The sequence below is a fragment of the Hyperolius riggenbachi genome, chromosome 5 (genome assembly GCF_040937935.1).
Source record: "Hyperolius riggenbachi isolate aHypRig1 chromosome 5, aHypRig1.pri, whole genome shotgun sequence".
NCBI lineage: Eukaryota > Metazoa > Chordata > Amphibia > Anura > Hyperoliidae > Hyperolius > Hyperolius riggenbachi.
The window spans coordinates 158,343,490-158,360,614 of record NC_090650.1 but is presented as its reverse complement, the minus strand read 5'-3'; the positions used below and the strand labels follow the sequence as shown (position 1 = coordinate 158,360,614).

Sequence of the window (17,125 nt, the reverse complement as noted above, 5' to 3'; positions counted from 1 at the left end):
TTTAATGTTTTAAAAGTGTCTCACTGATGGGTGTTGGAGGACAGGTATGGGACCAGTGAATCATAAGGGGAGGGATGAATCCCTCTCTATTTCAGTTAACCCTGTGTGTACCTTTAAGCTTTTGCATGCGACAGCAGGTTTCACTAGCTGCTGATATTCACTGTGAATGAGCTGTATAATATGAGCAGATAAAATGTGAGGCTTTAACCCCCCCTGGCGGTATAAAAAAATCCGCCAGGAGGGAGCGCCGCAGTTTTTTTAAAAATTTTTTTTCCTATATCATGTAGCGAGCCCAGGGCTCGCTACATGATAGCCGCTGGAGAGCAAAGTTTGCAGATCAGAACGGGATTTCCTGGAGGGCTTCCCCCGTCGCCATGGCGACGGAGCGGGATGACGTCACCACGTCTTTGGGAGTCACGAACCACCCCTCAGTGCTGCCTGGCACCGATTGGCCAGGCACCGCACGGGGTCTGGGGGGGGCCGTGCGGCGCGACGGATAGCGGCGATCGAGCGCGGGGCGGCGGCGATCGGTGTGCTGACGCAGCTGGCAAAGTGCTAGCTGCGTGCAGCAAAAAAAAAAAAATTACACAAATCGGCCCAGCAGGCCCGGAGAAAACCTCCTGCGCGGCTTACCGCCAAGGAGGTTGAGAGCCCGTTCACACTTAAAATCACAGAACGCCGGCAATTACCGCCAGCGTTTTGCGGGAGTGATTTTCCCGCGATTAGCGTGGAAAAATCATTGAACACTGCGGCGGTTTTGGAGCGATCGCGATTAGCGTGCTATGCACGCTAATCAGGAGCGCAAATCGCGGAACGCTCGTCGCCGGCAAACCGCTGCATGCAGCGCGGTTGCGGTTATCGCTAACCGCGGCAGTGAGAGCACTGCCACTCGCTACATTGTGTAGCGGTTCTTGCAGCGGTTTGTCTGAGGAGAACTGGTGTGCAGCACTGAGCAGAAAGAAATGTATGTCTTATCTGCTAGTAAACATTCTATGTGAAAATCCTGCATTTGTGTCAGGTTTCACACACGATCTTTTTTTTCCCTATCAAAGAAATATAAATTGACAGGCTAGGCTCTGTCTTTTGTACTAGAATATCTTAAAGAAAAATTAGGCTAGTTACTTACGTGGGGCTTCTTCTAGCCCCCTAAAGTCCTCCTGCTCCCTCATCACCATTCCACGCTGCTCTGCTACTTAGCCCCGCACCTCCACGATCATGCTTCAGTGGTCAGGAATGCTTTGCCCATGCACAGTAGCAATTTTTTGTTACTGCGCAAGTGCAAAACGCTACTGGTCACAGGAATGTGATAGAGGAGGCAAGTGACACGTGGCTGCGTATGCAGCGTTCAGAGAGGAACACAGCGTTGCGGAATGACTGCAAGGATGGACAAGAACAACTTAAGGGGCTGGAAGAAGCCCCAGGTAAGTAACTGGTCATTTTCCTCTAACAGTTAAAGTGTCCTTGAGGGCCCATTGATCCGCAGTTTCCCTGCTGGCAAATCGCACAGGGAAACTCTGCCATAGGGAGTAATTTCCATCCAAAGTTGTGTGGGAGGCTGCAAATCCCATAGCCATGGCACGGCTGATGGGATTCATCTGCGTCCCCGCAGACCCGGAAGTGCCGCCATGCGTCTCGCAGACGCGTGCGGCACAAGTGGAAACAAGCCCTTAAAGTCCTAACTACCCTTCTGCCGATTTCACAATGAAATTAGCAGCCTTTCCTATATACATGGATGGCCCCAGTGTGGAAAAGAAGATTTCTGGGCCATAGCATGATATTGATAAGCAGGCAGCTTATTAATATCATGTTATGGCCCCAGATACCCCCTCTTACACCACCCATGTATATAGGAAACAGACTTGGGGGTCAAAGGGTCAAGCATCCTAAAGTTCTGGCTGGCGGGGGCTGAGTTAGAGGCCCCCCCTTCTCCATTAGTAGAAGCCAGCGAGACTCTGACATACATAAACATGCTGCGGCTGGCAGCAGGACCAGTACAGGGACAGGAAGGGAGCGTCTGGCTGGACATGCATCACAGAGCTGCCCGTTATGTTCCAGCTTCAGCTCATAGGAGCTGCCGAGTGCAGGGAGAGGAGGAGGATGAGAGTCTGGCTGGACATTCCAGAGCCGCGCTTCCTCTCCGATATTCAGCTCAACTCAGCTGCGTGTGACGTCTCCTGCATTCCCCGCCCCTCCACACAACTGCCAGGACCCGAGAAGGAGGGCGGAGATAGCGTCCCTGAGTGACAGCAGCTGGCTGCAATGATACAGCCGCTGCTGATCACTAATTCATGCACAGAGCAGGGATAATTTTACCTAGGTGCTCATGGATCTCACCCGGGTGGCCCGTCCAGGTAAACTGCTCTGGGGAGAACACTGCAGCTATTAAAAAACAGTTTTAAAACACTTGCTTATTGATAGTTGTCCTTTCAGTATTCAGTATATGAAGGAATGTACAGTTCCTATCTTGTTAATCGGGGACTACCTGTATAGCGGAAGCAGGAGGTATGTTGTGAACGATTGTCTCCCTACCACAGTGCTGGGCAAACTATAGCCTGCATAAGCTGTACATCCGGCCCGCCGATAGGTGGCTGGATTCCTCCTCCTGGCACGTCAAGTAATGCTCTGTTGTCATGGAGACGCGACTCTGGAATCGCGAGCAGGTGAGTTTTAACCCACTGCTATTATACGCTCGTGACAGAAGGACAGAGGAGGGGAGGAATGCCAGGAATGCAGCCTGGACCGCGCAAAGTTTGCCCAGTCCTGCCCCATCATCTTGTCCTGCGCAGTACAGACCTGATAACATCAGTGCAAGCACGTGAGCCACACTCTGGAGCACAGAAGAAGCCGACCTAGTGAGGTTGGCATCTGCACCGGAGGAGACGGGGAGCCACCGGAGCTGCGGTGAGGGCACAGGATGGCTGCCAGGGGTTGGAGAAGGCCCCAGTTAAATGGATTTTTGTTTTTCAGGGACCTTGTGATTAGTGATAAAGTTATTGGTGAATGAATTGGAGGTGAAAATTGTTCTGATGAGCAATTTTCACCTCCAATTCATTTGCCAATAACTATCACTAATCACAATGAATTGATCTATATCTTGTTTTTTAATTAGAGCATTTTTTGCACAGAAGTTCCTGGGGAAATTGAATGCCAGGAAGGTTATACACACCTGCCCATGGAAAGACATGCTGACCCAACACAGCCTTTGCCGGGGACCCCTGCCATAGGAGACTTAGGAACAATAATAATGCCCATTGATCAGGGAATGCAAAGCAATAATGCACTAGTTTCCCTGTAAATCATAGATAACAGCTATGTGTAAACTTGTTCTTCCTCATTACACAGAGCGGCCTCCAGTTTTACACTGGCAGAACAGTTGACATAATGATCCCACAAAAGCATTCTATGGTATATTACTGTCGTTCAAACACTTTTCCCTTGCTTTTAAGGTGTTCTAAATAATTACTTGCAGATGCTTTTTCTGCCTCCAAAATGTTAGTGCATTTTGGCCTCCCATTTCAGCAGGGAGCCAGAAGGTTTTTCTATACCGCTAAATGTGCTAACAAAGATGGGCGAGTACTATCAGTCTCCATCACAGTCTATTGTTTTTCAAGGTGACCATCTTACTTATTTTGAATGGTAAATCAAAAGGAGTGTGTAAACGAGTTCTGGTTGAACTCGATGGATGTATGTCTTTTTTCAACCCAAATAACTAGGCCTATTACTTTTGAAAGCTTACAAATAAAATTGCAAAAGTACAAATTACAAAATGCAACTTTTATTAAATTCCCAGAACAATAGCAGTAAAATTATTTAATATATTTGTACCTTCTACAGCTTGAATTGGTGGCTGATTATTTGTCTCTGTGAGGGGTCTTTTGTTTAAAGCAACTGTCCGTGAACCAGCTGTTGGTCTATCAGCCATCTTCTTTTGCAGATTTTCTCTCCTTGCTCTTGTCCTTTCAAGTAATTTCTAAAATGATAACATTAAAAATTACAGCTGCATTTTCATATATTTACTGCTGTCACTTTTCTTATACCTTTCTTACACAACTGTTTCACTAGGCATTGTATTATCAAGGTATAACAAGGCAAAATTACATGTATGTGTGGTCCAGTCAGATCACAACCATTAAATGGAACCTGCATTGATGAATACAGAGGCTGTCATCTTCATTCTCAAACAATGCGCCCGATACAGGGATCTGCCCTAAACTAGTTGTGCATTTCTCTGACATACTCAATGCATTTTGTGTGCAGTATCTTTGTACAATAACCAATGCTAGTCTGCTGTGCTTATGTTCTGCCTCTAATATATTAAAATGTACCTGAGACGGAGTAAAGAATCAATACTTACCTGGGGTTTCTTGCAGCCCCATGAACTCTGTTGCCTCCCTCACTGTCCTCCCCGGTGGCTCCGTTTCTCTGTAATAGTCTCCATTGATAGGGCTTCAGTGGCGCCACTGTGCATCCCAGTCGTTGAGAGGGTTCTATGCAGTACTATCTGCGCAGGTGCAGTACTATAGTATTAACAAAGATGTGTCCAGGATGAATTTTACACAGTGGAGCTGGGTGGCCCCATTCACATATATTGAATGGGACTGTGCTGGCCGGTATTTCACCCCAACTCACAGTGGCGTAGACTGGTGTGTACTGCTGCCTGTGGGAAAAGGCCACGCTTTTAAAGGGAAGGTCCAAGCAAAATAAAAAAATGAGTTTCACTTACCTGGGGCTTCTACCAGCCCCATGCAGCCATCCTGTGCCCTCGTAGTTACTCACTGCTGCTCCAGTCCCCCGCTGGCAGCTTGCCGACCTCCGAGGTCGGCGGGCCGCATTGCGTCCATTTTTACGCATTCCCGCTAGTGCAGGAACATTAACACATACATTTTTACGCGTTAGTGGTGCAATGCGTAAAAATTTACGCATTGAACCACTAACGCGTAAAAATGTATGTGTTAATGTTCCTGCTGCGTAAAAATGTACGCAATGCGGCCTGCCGACCTCCGAGGTCGTCAAGCTGCCAGCGGGGGACTGGGGCAGTAGTGAGTGACTACGAGGGCATAGGATGGCTGCATGGGGCTGGTAGAAGCCCCAGGTAAGTGAAACTCATTTTTTAATTTTGCTTGGACATTCCCTTTAAGTCTTGACACTGTATGCTTAGAGGCCTTTGCTCCACAGTGACACACAGCGCTTGAACAAAACTGATGCAAAGCCCAATTGTGGAAAGTATTGAATACCATTATATGAACTGTACCCCAACTACTCTACACTGTATCAAAGTACCACATTTCAAAAAGTGGAGAAAAAAAAATGCACTGACGAACATATTGTTCATGATGTTATACATACGCCAATATCTCTTTGAAAACTTACAACAGGAAAAGGATACTTTTCCTTTTTTTATTCCACTTCATAATCGCATACTAAGCACTTTTTATGTCAAATGGCCAATGCATTCATACTGATAGCATTCACTTGTCCTGACAACTGTATTCTTAGATTGAGTAGACAGCCACTCATGTTACAGCCTGTAACAGTTATGCAGCACATTTTCTCCAACTCCACGCTGGAACAAAGCCCACTAACCGACACATACTTTCTCCAGCTGCGGAGAAGCTTACATCCTACCAAATATGGAAAAGAGAAGCCTTGACGGTTATACCAAATCTTAAAGACGTATCTACATTCTGAAGACAACTGCAGAAGCTCTTAAAGGGAACCTAAAACAGAGGTATATGGATTTTTCCTTTTAAACAATACTAGTTGCCTGCCAGCCCTGCTGATTTCTTTAGCTGCAGTAGTGGCTCAATCACACACCTGAAACAAGCATGCAGCTAATCCAGTCTGACTTCAGTCAGAGCACCTGATCTTTATGCTTGTTGAGCGGCTGTGGCTGAAAGTATTAGAGACACTGGATCAGCAGGAGATTGAAGCAACTGGTTATTTTAAAAAGGAAAAATCCATATCCTAACCTAAATTTTTTTTCATGCAGCTAGCCTAGCGCTAGCTACATGATTGTCCCCTCCCTGCTCTCTCCCTCCCACCCTTCCAGCCGCCGCCGGCTTTAATACCCATCAGGAAATCCCGTTCTGAACGGGATTTCCTGTAGGGCTTCCCCATCGCCATGGCGACGATCGGACTGACGTCATCGACGTCATGGGGAGTCCCGATCCACCCCAAAACGCAGCCTGGCGGTGATTGGCCAGGCTGCGCAAGGGGTCTGCGGGGGGAGGGGGTGTCCGGGCCTCTTTCGCGGTGGGTAGCGGCTGATCGGGAAAACACGCAGCCAGCTAAGTGCTAGCTGCGTGTTAAAAAAAATAATAAATTATGCAAATCGGCCCACCACGGCCCGAGCAATCCACCGTGGCGTTACTGGTTGAGCTGAGCTTCCGTAACGCCCAGGTGGTTAAGTGGAGTCCTAGAGAACAAAATGCTTTACGAAATGCAAAAAAAAAAAAAAAAAAAATACATATCCTCATACTGTAGTCAAGACATATTTACATTTGTTTTTATGTCCTAGAAATCTTTGTACTGTCCATTGCATAACGATCTTATGTCCCTATGTGGGATATTGCAGCTAACTTCCAACTACAAGAAAAGGTAGTGTAAAGAATACTTGCCGGGACCCTCTCCAGGCCACACTCTTTGTGCACTAGCTGCTTCAGCTGACTCTGCAGGCGCAGCCGCAGTGCTGTTGCTCTCATGCATGAAGAGGAGCGCAGCCCAGATCTTCAATCCAACAGCCTCGTCAGATTTCTTCAGTGGGTCCGTGAGTAGCAATGGAGGTCTATAGTAGAGGATGGTGTGGGAAGACTCTACAGGATCCTGAAGCTTCCCTCTTTTTATGCAAGTATTTGTTTTATGACCCAAGTATCACCTCAGGTACACTTTAAAAAGGTGCAATATAGCACCTATGTTAAATATTACAATAATAATGTAAAATGGTGCATGCACAGTGTTCTCCCCAGAGCCTTTTAACTGGGCGGAGCGGCCACCTGACTTTGTCCCCGCGCCCGGCTGCCATTTGTCCCGGTTTGTGAAACATTCTTCCTCTACTTCATTAGAGCGAGCAGCGGCTGTTTCAGTGCAGCCAGCCCGCTGTCATTCAGGGACGCTCTCTCCGCCCTCCTTCCCAGCTCCTGTCTGTAGTGTGGAGTGGCGGGGAAAGCTTGGCAACTTCTAGTACTTCTTCTACAAGCCGCGGGGTAGATGAAGATGAGAGGATGCGCCGCTCTGATCACAGGCATGTGTGTCTCCCCGTCATAAAGTATGTGAGAAGCTCCAGCGATTTCGATGAGGGGAGCAAGGAGCTGAAGTTTGTTTTGCCCTGTTCTTTCAGGCATGTCTTTTCGTCCCCCACCATCAAGTGCCAAAGCAATAATTGCTGGCCCTGCTGCCTGGCCACTGTGTATCTGAATGTGATGTCCCTGTAGACGGGTGGGAGTGGAGATGTCAGTCTGTGCTGTCTCCTGCAGTGCTGCACAAGTGTACAAATTAGCACTGATCAACCCATGTGCCATGTGGGATGGGGAAGAAGGCTCACACTGGCTGCTGCTAAAAAATGGAGGAGGGAGAGTCTGCCTTTGCCTGGAAAAGTCTCATAGATGCAATTCTGTTGGACAGGGATATTAGAGTGTTGCTGGTAGATAGGGGTCAGAGAGGTCTTCAAATCCACCAGCAGCACCCTGACTGAGAATGCCCCTTCCTAGCCAGTGTTAACCCCTTTTCAGCATGACAGTGACCTTCCCCCACCCGGCTACTTTTTCATGCCACCCGGCTAGAAAAAAATTCTGGGGAGAACACTGATGCACTATACTCTACATATGCACTCTCCACAGAGCTGCAGGGAATCCACTGAGCATGTTGTGCACATTGAACCCAGAGATGTTGTCTATCACCCATAAACCTGGTTCAGATTGTGCATGAAGAATGTGTAATAGAGGAAGTATCTCCTTATTCCCCTGCAGAGTACCTGCACATCACTCTTACATGTAACCACAGTTACAGTGCCTAGGGCCTGATAGATGTTCTTTGTTCCGGCCTGTACCTTTTACAACTACTCTTACCAAGGACTAGTTATAGTCTATGACTAAAGGGAATAAATATGGCAGTCTCCATATCCTCCTCACTTCAGTTGTCTTTTAAAATTCCTAAGCGTTGGCAGTTAAGAGACGAATTTCATGTTACATACATTCAATCAACAAGATTGTAATATGCAAATTAGAGGAGTCGGAGTCGAGGAGTCAGTGGAATCCTAAACTGAGAAGTCGGAAGATTTTTGTACCGACTCCACAGCCCTGCTCCCCACAGAGCTGCAGGGAATCCACTGAAAACGTTGTGCACATTGAACACAGAGGTGTTGTCTATCACCCATAAACCTGGTTAAGATTGTGCATGAAGAATGCGCAATAGAGGAAGAATCTCCTTATTGCCCTGCAGAGTACCTGCACATCACTCTTACATGTACCCACAGTTACATTGCCTAGGGCAAGGGTGTCAAACTAAAATAAAAAGTGTGCCGAAATTGTACACTGTGTACTAGTCGAGGGCCAACCTCAATTTCTACTGGCCACCTTCCTCCCTTATGAAGCTCCCAGGTGTCTAATGGCCTCCCTCCAACCCCTATACAGTTCCTGGTGTCTTGTGGCCATCCCTCCCTTATACAGTTCCCTGGTGTCTAGAGGCCCCCAACCTACCCTACACAGTTTCCTGTTTTTTTGGTGGTTTCCTCCCAACTCCCCCATATGACTTCTCTGGTGATCTAGGGGTTCACATTCAATATAGCTTCCCTGTTGGTCTAGAGTGGGCCAAACATAATGCAAAGTGCGGAAACCACTTGAGGGCCAAATTTATTGGATTTCAGGGCCAGATTTGGCCCACGGGCCGGAGTTTGACATGTATGGCCTAGGGCCTGATAGATGTTCTTTGTTCCGGTCTGTTCCTTTTACAAGTACTTTTACCAAGGACTAGTTTTAGTCTATGACTAAAGGGAATACATATGGCAGTCCCCATATCCTTCTCACTTCAGTTGTCTTTTAAAATTCCTAAGCGTTGGCAGTTAAGATACGAATTTCAGGTTACATTCAATCAACAAGATTGTAATATGCAAATTAGAGTCATCCTAAACTGAGGAGTCTGAGTCGGTGGATTTTTGTACCGACTCCACAGCCCTGCTTCAAAGTGTACCTGAGACAAGGGAGACAAAGTTTTATACATACCTGGGGCTTCCCTCCAACCCCCTCCGCTCAGATCACTCCCATGCTGGCATGTACTGTATATACTCCTAGATGCTCTGTTAACAGCCCCGTTCTCTGTGGCCAGTCGGCACAGGTGCCGTGCGGCCGAGCGTGCTGGAAGAAGCCCCAGCAGGTATGTGAAGATAATAAAAAAAAAAAAAAAAAAAAAACTTTTATTCTCCTCAGAGAAGGAGGTGAACTGATGACAGCTCACCAAAACTGTGTATATACTCCTGGGGAGAACACTGGTATATAATAGTTAAGGTCATTTGCCAGGCATTTGATGTAATCCATGTCATTTGTTACTTAAAAGAAAACAAAAATAACATGGTTACCACAGATGAGATACAGTCACTGGCCCAGTGTAGGTGTAGATGGAGAGGAAAGGGTCCATGTGCATTTTACACAATGTTCTTAGCAGCCTCTTTTACACACACACACACACACACACACACACACACACACACACACACACACACTTGTAATGCTAGGTACACCATACAATTTTCTAGCAGATTAACCTGCCAGATTGATTTTTTTTCCCAACATGTCCGATCTGAATTTCGATCGATTTTCCAATCGGACATGTTGGGAAAAAAATAGATCTGGCGGGTAGATCTGCCAGAAAATTGTATGGTGTGCACCTAGCATAAGGAGCTTTGTTTCCTCCCAATTCCACGCAGCAAACTAAAGCTGTCTGGAACCTGAGGTGTGAGACCCATGGAACCCTCCATATTTATTTCCTTATAGAGAACACGAGTCAAGCAAAGAGTCCAGGTTGGCACACCAATTCAAATGCAGAATGCTTCACTTTATTGCTTCATCAGCACAACGAACATGACAATTGTTTTGGGGCCACGCCGGGTCCCCTTCCTCAGATAGTGCAAACACACACCTATTAGTGCACAACATTTTTATACTCCGAGGTGGAAAGCCACCCATGACATGGACGATCATGGGTGGCTTTCCACCTCAAGAGTATAAAATTGTTGTGCACTAATAGGTGGGGTTTTTTTGCACTGAGGAAGGCCCCAAAACAATTGTCATGTTCGTTGTGCTGATGAAGCAATAAAGTGAAGCATTCTGCATTTGAATTGGTGTGCCAACCTGGACTCTTTGCTTGACATTGTACTTTTGGATGCTTGGGCTCAGCACCCTCAGGTTGTAGCACCCGCATCGTGGGTAAGGTGTGCCACCTCTGCAACATATTTGCATTACTAAAGAGAACCTGATGTGGGTATTTAAAATGTTGAGAACACAGGCATATCCTGTGCGCTATGACATGCCTCTGTATTGCCACCTCAAAGTCCCCACGGGGTCTGCTGTGCCCCCCCTGTAAAAAGCACTAGGCTAGCGACAATCTCCTTGTCGCTAGCCATGTATTTACCTCCATCCTGTCAGTGTAGCTGGGCTCTACGGCCTCTGTCCCCACTGCTGCCCACCTCCATGAGCTTCCTCCAATCGGAAGCTAAGCCGCGACCTGGGAAATACCGGGCGGACCGCTCAGAAACAACCTTATCAGTCCGCCGACAGTGTGTATACACGCGCTACTGTCGCCTGAAAGTCCGCCCAGTGGGAGGGTGCGACGGACCCGTCGTTGGCAGCCGTAGTGCGTGTGTACGCACCTTAATACTTTCAGCCATAGACCCTGAACAAGCATATGCAGATCAGGCGTTTCTGATAATATTGTCAGAACTGACAAGATTAGCTGCATGCTCCTTTCTGGTGTAATTCAACCACTACTGCAGCCAAATGGATGTGCAGGGTTGTCAGGCAACTGGTGTTTAAAAGGAAATCAATATGGCAGCCTCCACATCGCTATCACCTCGGGTTCACAATACCAGTTGCCTGACAGTCATGCTAATCTTTCTAGTCTGTAGGGTTTAAATCAAACACCTGAAACAAGCATGCAGCTAATCTTGTCAGATTTGTTATAGACACATGATCTGCATGCATGTTCAGGGTCTATAGCTCAAAGTATTAGAGGCAGAGTACAAGCAGGACGGCCAGGCAATATTAAAAAGGAAATAAACATGTCAGTAACCATATCCCTCTCAGCTCTGGTTCCCTTTAAGGTTAGGTTCAGTCGGCATTGCGACTTTATGGGGGCAACTTAAAGGGGTTCTGTGGCTGTAAATAAAAACTAAAAGTGTCACTTACCTGGGGCTTCTAACGCCCCCCTCCTCTCTGCAGATAACCTGTCCCGTGTCATCACTGAAGAATTCTCACCTTCCAATCATTCATCTAACTAGACAAATGTCACTGCGGCTGCGCTGCTGTGCGCACCTCGCTCCCACCTCCAGGAGCTTACTGCGCAATACGAAGTTTTCTCATACTGTGCCGCTCTGCCACGTAGCTGCAGTGACATTTGTCTAGTTAGACGAATTAGATGTGACCCGCGGCAGGGAAACAGAGTTCTTCATTAGTGCCATGCTGGATTTCATCTGCCAGTACATGTGCTTTCACATGTGGTAATCAAACTGCTCACCTTCTAACAACTCTCACATTGCAGCAAGGTTAGACTTTGAAGTGCTTAAAAAGGATTTGTAATGTAAAAAAAAAAATCCCGCTGGAGGATACTTGCTTCGGGAGGGGGAAGCCTCTGGATCCTAACGAGGCTTCCCCTGTCCTCTGATGGCCGGCAATCCAGCACTGCCCCCCTCCCGAAGTGCTACGAAGTACCGCGATCCTCTGCAGGCACACTAGCGGCTCTTTGTTTGGGAAAGGCGGAAATAGCCGAACCTGATCATATCTGCTCTACTGTGCAAGCCTTTGCAGTAGAGCAGATACAATTGGGCTCGGCTATTTCCGCATCGCCCGAACAAAGAGCCGCTAGTGCACCTGCACAGGACCTGGAGAGGTAAATAAATCTTCTCTTGTCAGGCTTGTTGGGGGAGGCAGCGCTGGATTTATGCAGGCTTCAGAGGTCGGGGGAAGCCTCAATGGGACCCTGAGGCTTCCCCCTCCCCAAGTAAGTATCCCTCAGATGTTTTTTGTTTTTTTTTTTACATCACAGAGTCTCTTTAAAGGGACTCAGAGCCGAGATATGAAAAAAAAGATTTCTACATACCTGGGGTTTCCTCCAGCCCAATTCCATCAGTCGGCTCCAGTCTGACGTAAGAGAAGTGCACCGTTTGTGTGTCTCTCCAGCAGCCGCTGGAGAGATGCATAGAGGGCACACTTCTCGCGCGTAGACTGGAGATGACTGACGACAGTGACGGGACCCGGTTCCCGAAGCTGCAGACAGCAGCCGTAGGAGCAATCCGAGCAGATGGGGCTGGAGGAAGCCCAAGGTATGTATAAATCTTTTTTTCATATCTCAGCTCTGGTACATTTTAAAGTACACCCGAACTGAGAGGGGTGTGGAGGCTGCCGTATTTATTTCCTTTTAGTCTGGATTCACACAAGGGATTGTATGTAGTGTGATCAGGGTTGCGCTCCTCTTCAAGAACATGGTTGCCTGTACAGAGCCTGCACGAGGCAGTAAGTTGGCCGCACTCATGCCAGCATAGGTGCACAGCCCTGACCAAGCAGGAGAGTCCTGGCGATTGGCGTAGGATGCCTCATCAGGATCAAGTGGCTTCACTCTACTTAGGTATCCATTTCTGAACTCCCGCTAACATGATTGGGTGTACAGCACTCTCTCAAACTGCTAGGATTGAGTAAACTACACCCACACTAGTAGGCCAATCAACGTTTTGTGCTGTAAAGGATGCAGTGATTGGAGAACTGTTCCATTAGGTTTCCCACTCGGTCTACTAAAATAGATGAGCGCCAAACTCTAGACATATCACACACAAAATACCACCTTATCTACTACAGTAGTTCTCTATTCTGTGTCCACATATATATCCAAATGCAATATTAAAAGAAAAAAAAACCCACTGCTTTTCCACAGTTGTGTGTGTGTGTGTGTATATATATATATATCTGTACATTTTTGGGATGTGGGAGGAAACTGGCGAGCCCAGAGGAAATATGCGCAGACCTAGGGAGAACACACAAACTCTGTGCTGACCACTACACCACCATGCTGATTTTAAATATTTCACTGTACATACCAAGTGACAAATATTAAAGCAGTGCATTTAGTACAAAAATAACTTGTTTTCAAAATACAACAAACAGTATTCGAACTGACAAGACTGTGCCTAACAATGGAAGTTCCTGTTTAATAATATATACAGCTTGGTGAGTTCACATCTCTACTTCGGTGTTGCAATTTTGATAAACCTATTATGCTGTATGTACAGATATGGTGTCCGATGTATAGAAAACATACGATTGATGCATGAAACGTTAACCATGGTTTGTGTGGAAATATTCCAAAACTAAGGAGTGCGTACAAGACGAAAAAACTGCAGCTGTTATAGACAAACATGAAAATAGATGACTTGAATGGTACTGCGTACGATGATCACCACCCGTACGGGTCCTAGTCAAACACAATTATGAGATATCAGTTCTAGATTAGTAATAGAATGAGACAATGCTGGTGAAGTATAAGATAAACGTGTGACACCGGCGTCCTGTCGGCTATTCACGCGCGAGTATTACAGCTGAGGAACGCTCACCTCAGTAAATGGGTCCATGCCTGCTTGCCTACAGCTCGGTACCACAAGAAGTCTGCCGGTTTACTGGAGTGTATGAGGTGTACAGAACTCTGTCTGGGGTGGATCTGTCAGACCCAGCCTCTACATTACACACAAAACGGTTTAAATTTTTGAATTTCGCCCGCTGCTGATCACATGACACAGGCGGAATATAGGGAAGAAGTGCTCTCATTGGACGAGTATTCTAAACGGAACACAGCTTGCGGTACGCCTAGTTTGGTCACAAGGCATGTGGGAGGAGCTGTGAGTGGCTATCATTGCCGTGAAGACGAGACGTGGGTGCGGTGTAGGGTGGTTAGAAGTGTTATTTAGACTCTGCCTGTAAAATTGCGTTGCCCCTCCCCCGCATGCGCAGTAGGAGCCTGTGCCACATTTCCTGTTAAATTGTGCTGCCGCGCTGAACACCACAAATATCTCCGCTTCCAAACTTCCTACACTCCTCAAATTTTCAGGATAGGGAGGGCTCCCACCGAACTACCTCTGTGCAAAATTGCAGCTTCCGAGTCCCGCTGGTTCCCGAGATAGGTTTCTGTAATCTATCTCGGGAACCAGCGGGGCTCGGTGGTTCAATTTGGCACACTCCCGGTCCTGAAAATTTGAGGAGTGCAGCAGGTGTGGAAGCGGAGTTATTTCGGCGGTATTATAGTAGTGTTGTCCGGATCATGAACGATTCGGATCTTTGATCCGAATCTATTTAATGAGTCGATCATCCGAATCATCAAAATGAACGATTCGGATCGCAAAAGGGGCGGGGCCAGGAGCGACACGCCCCCTCTCAGCGGGCAGTAGAGATGGGAAGTTCGGATCTTTTCAATGATCCGGATGATTCGAATCGGATCATTGAAGAGATCCGGATCTTTGATTCGAATCTCGGATCATTTTACTACCGGAAGCATTCGGGGGTGAAATGAACAGCAGGACAGGTCTGTGGACAGGAGAAGGGGAGGGAGTGGACACACAGAGAAGGGGAGAAGATGGACAGAGGGCAGGGAGTGGACAGAGAAGGGAGGAGGGACGAGCAGAGAGCAGAAATGTTTGCACGTAATACCCACATCACATGCTGCAAATCACATGCTTTACATATATTTCACCTATATGTTCATCCGTGTACTTTGAAAGAAAAGGTCGCACAGTGAAAGAAAGCATTCCCAGAAGATAAGTGCAGCTGTTTAGTGCCGAGTGCAGGAGGATTATATTGCCTTTCAATCACACTGTCTGCAAAGTTACTGAGCTGTGCTGAGCCAAAAGCTTCCAATGTGTTCACTGTGCACAACTACGGAACAGACAGCCTATAATGGGCAGCACATTGCAGCCAGTATGTGTGCTCTACACATATCTGGCAGTGGCACCCATGTCCCCTCTCTCTCATCTACCTGTGGCTGTGCAAGGCTGCCTCCCCTCCAACAGAGCGATCTATCTCAGCTCTGCTTCCAGGAGCCCGCTGCCCGCTGAGAGGAGGCGTGTCGCTCACGGCCCCGCCCCTTTTGCGATCCGAATCACTCATTTTGATGATTCGGATGATCGACTCATAAAATAGATTCGGATCAAAGATCCGAATCGTTCATGATCCGGACAACACTAGCGGGCAGCGGGGTCCTGGAAGCAGAGCTGAGATGGATCGCTCTGTTGGATGGGAGGCAGCCTTGCAGGGAGACGGGTAGATGAGAGAGAGGGGACATGGGTGCCACTGCCAGATATGTGTAGAGCACACATACTGGCTGAAACGTGCTTCTCATTATAGGCTGGCTGTTCCGTAGTTGTGCACAGTGAACACATTTGAAGCTTTTGGCTCAGCACAGCTCAGTAACTTTGCAGGCACTGTGATTGCAGGGCAAAATGATCCTCCTCCACTCGGCACAAAACAGCTGCACTTATCTTCTGGGAATGCTTTCCTTCACTGTGTGACGTTTGCATGGAAAGTACACAGATGAGCATATAGGTGAAATAAATACATGTAAAGCATATGATTGCAGCATGTGGGTATTGTGTGCACAAACATTTCTGCTCTCTGCTCGTCCCTCCTCCCTTCTCTGTCCACTCCCTGCCCTCTGTCCATCTTCTCCCCTTCTCTCTGTGTGTCCACCCCCCTCCCCTTCTCCTGTCCACAGCAGGGAAAGACCTGTCCTGCTAGTCATCTCACCCCGAATGCTTCGGTAGTAAAATGATCCGAGATTCGGATCAAAGATCCGGATCTTTTCAATGATCCGATTCGAATCATCCGGATCATTGAAAAGATCCGAACTTCCCATCTCTATATTATAGTAAAGTTCCCACTGAGCATGCGTGATACTGGGCAAAGCCGCTTCCGGTGTAATGTGACGTCTGATTGCGCTGCCCGGAAGCTTCCTTCCACACTGAGTAGCACGCATGCTCAGTGTACAGTAGTGATGGGAATTTCGGCTCCTCTCAGAGAATCGGCTCCCATGAAAGAGCCGGTGCTCCAACACTTTATCCTACACGTCGAAATAACCTACATCCCATAGACTTTTACTATCCCTTCCCCTCCCCCAACCCCAACCCCTAACCCTCCTGCTATACGTTTGATAGTGGATGTAGGCAAATTCGACGTGTAGGTTATCACGTCGGAACACCGGCTCTTACGGCTCTCAATCGGCTCTTCATTAAATATCACTAGACACCACTCAGAATCGGAGTAAAAGCCCCGCCCCCGTCTCCATGACAACACCAGACTGCTTATCTGACTGGGGCAATCCCTCCTGCTACTGCTCTGCTCCGCCCGAAACACTCCTACAATCTGAAAGAGGAGGACTACATCTCCCAGCATACCTCAGAGCCCTTTATCACAGAGCAAAGCAGAGCTGTGTGGGGCGGCTGAGGCATCAGCTCTTTTAAAACTGAGAACCGGCTCTTGTCGTTCGCAGCAAAGAGCCGGCTCTTAGAGCCGGCTCGTTCGCGAACGACCCATCACTAGTGTAAAGTTAATTATGCTGCTGATGGTAACATAATAAATATCTCCGCTTCCACACATCATACACTCACCAAATTTTCAGGGTAGGGAGAGGATCCCCCGAACGACCTCTATGCCAAATTGCAGCCCTGAGCCCCGCTGGTTCAGGAGATAGATTAGAAAAACCTATCTCGGGAACAAGTGGGTCTCGGGGGCTGCAATTTGGCATAGAGGTCGTTCGGGGGGGGGGGGGGGGGATTTGGGTAGTGTAGGATGTGAAGAAGCAGAGATATTTAGTATTTTACCATCAGCAGCATAATTAAATAGGAACTGTTGCCGCACGGTCTCCTACTGCGCATGCGGGGCAGCGC

General features: G+C 47.6%; 1 protein-coding gene across 3 annotated transcripts in view; it reads right to left on the bottom strand.

Moving 5' to 3' along the window:
* Positions 1 to 14,110, bottom strand: part of ANLN (anillin, actin binding protein) — a 98,225-nt gene extending 84,115 nt beyond the window's left edge. For 2 of the 3 annotated variants that reach the window (XM_068236396.1, XM_068236399.1), the window contains exons 1-2: positions 13,808 to 14,109; positions 3,826 to 3,970 (exon numbers count right to left, since the gene is read on the bottom strand). In XM_068236396.1, the coding sequence (XP_068092497.1) occupies positions 3,826 to 3,970; positions 13,808 to 13,825 (163 nt within the window). In that variant the 5' untranslated portion in view covers positions 13,826 to 14,109. Of the gene's footprint in view, positions 1 to 3,825; positions 3,971 to 13,807 lie in introns of all 3 variants that reach the window. The other variant, XM_068236397.1, reaches the window with a different exon arrangement.
* Between the last annotated feature and the right edge of the window lie 3,015 nt (positions 14,111 to 17,125).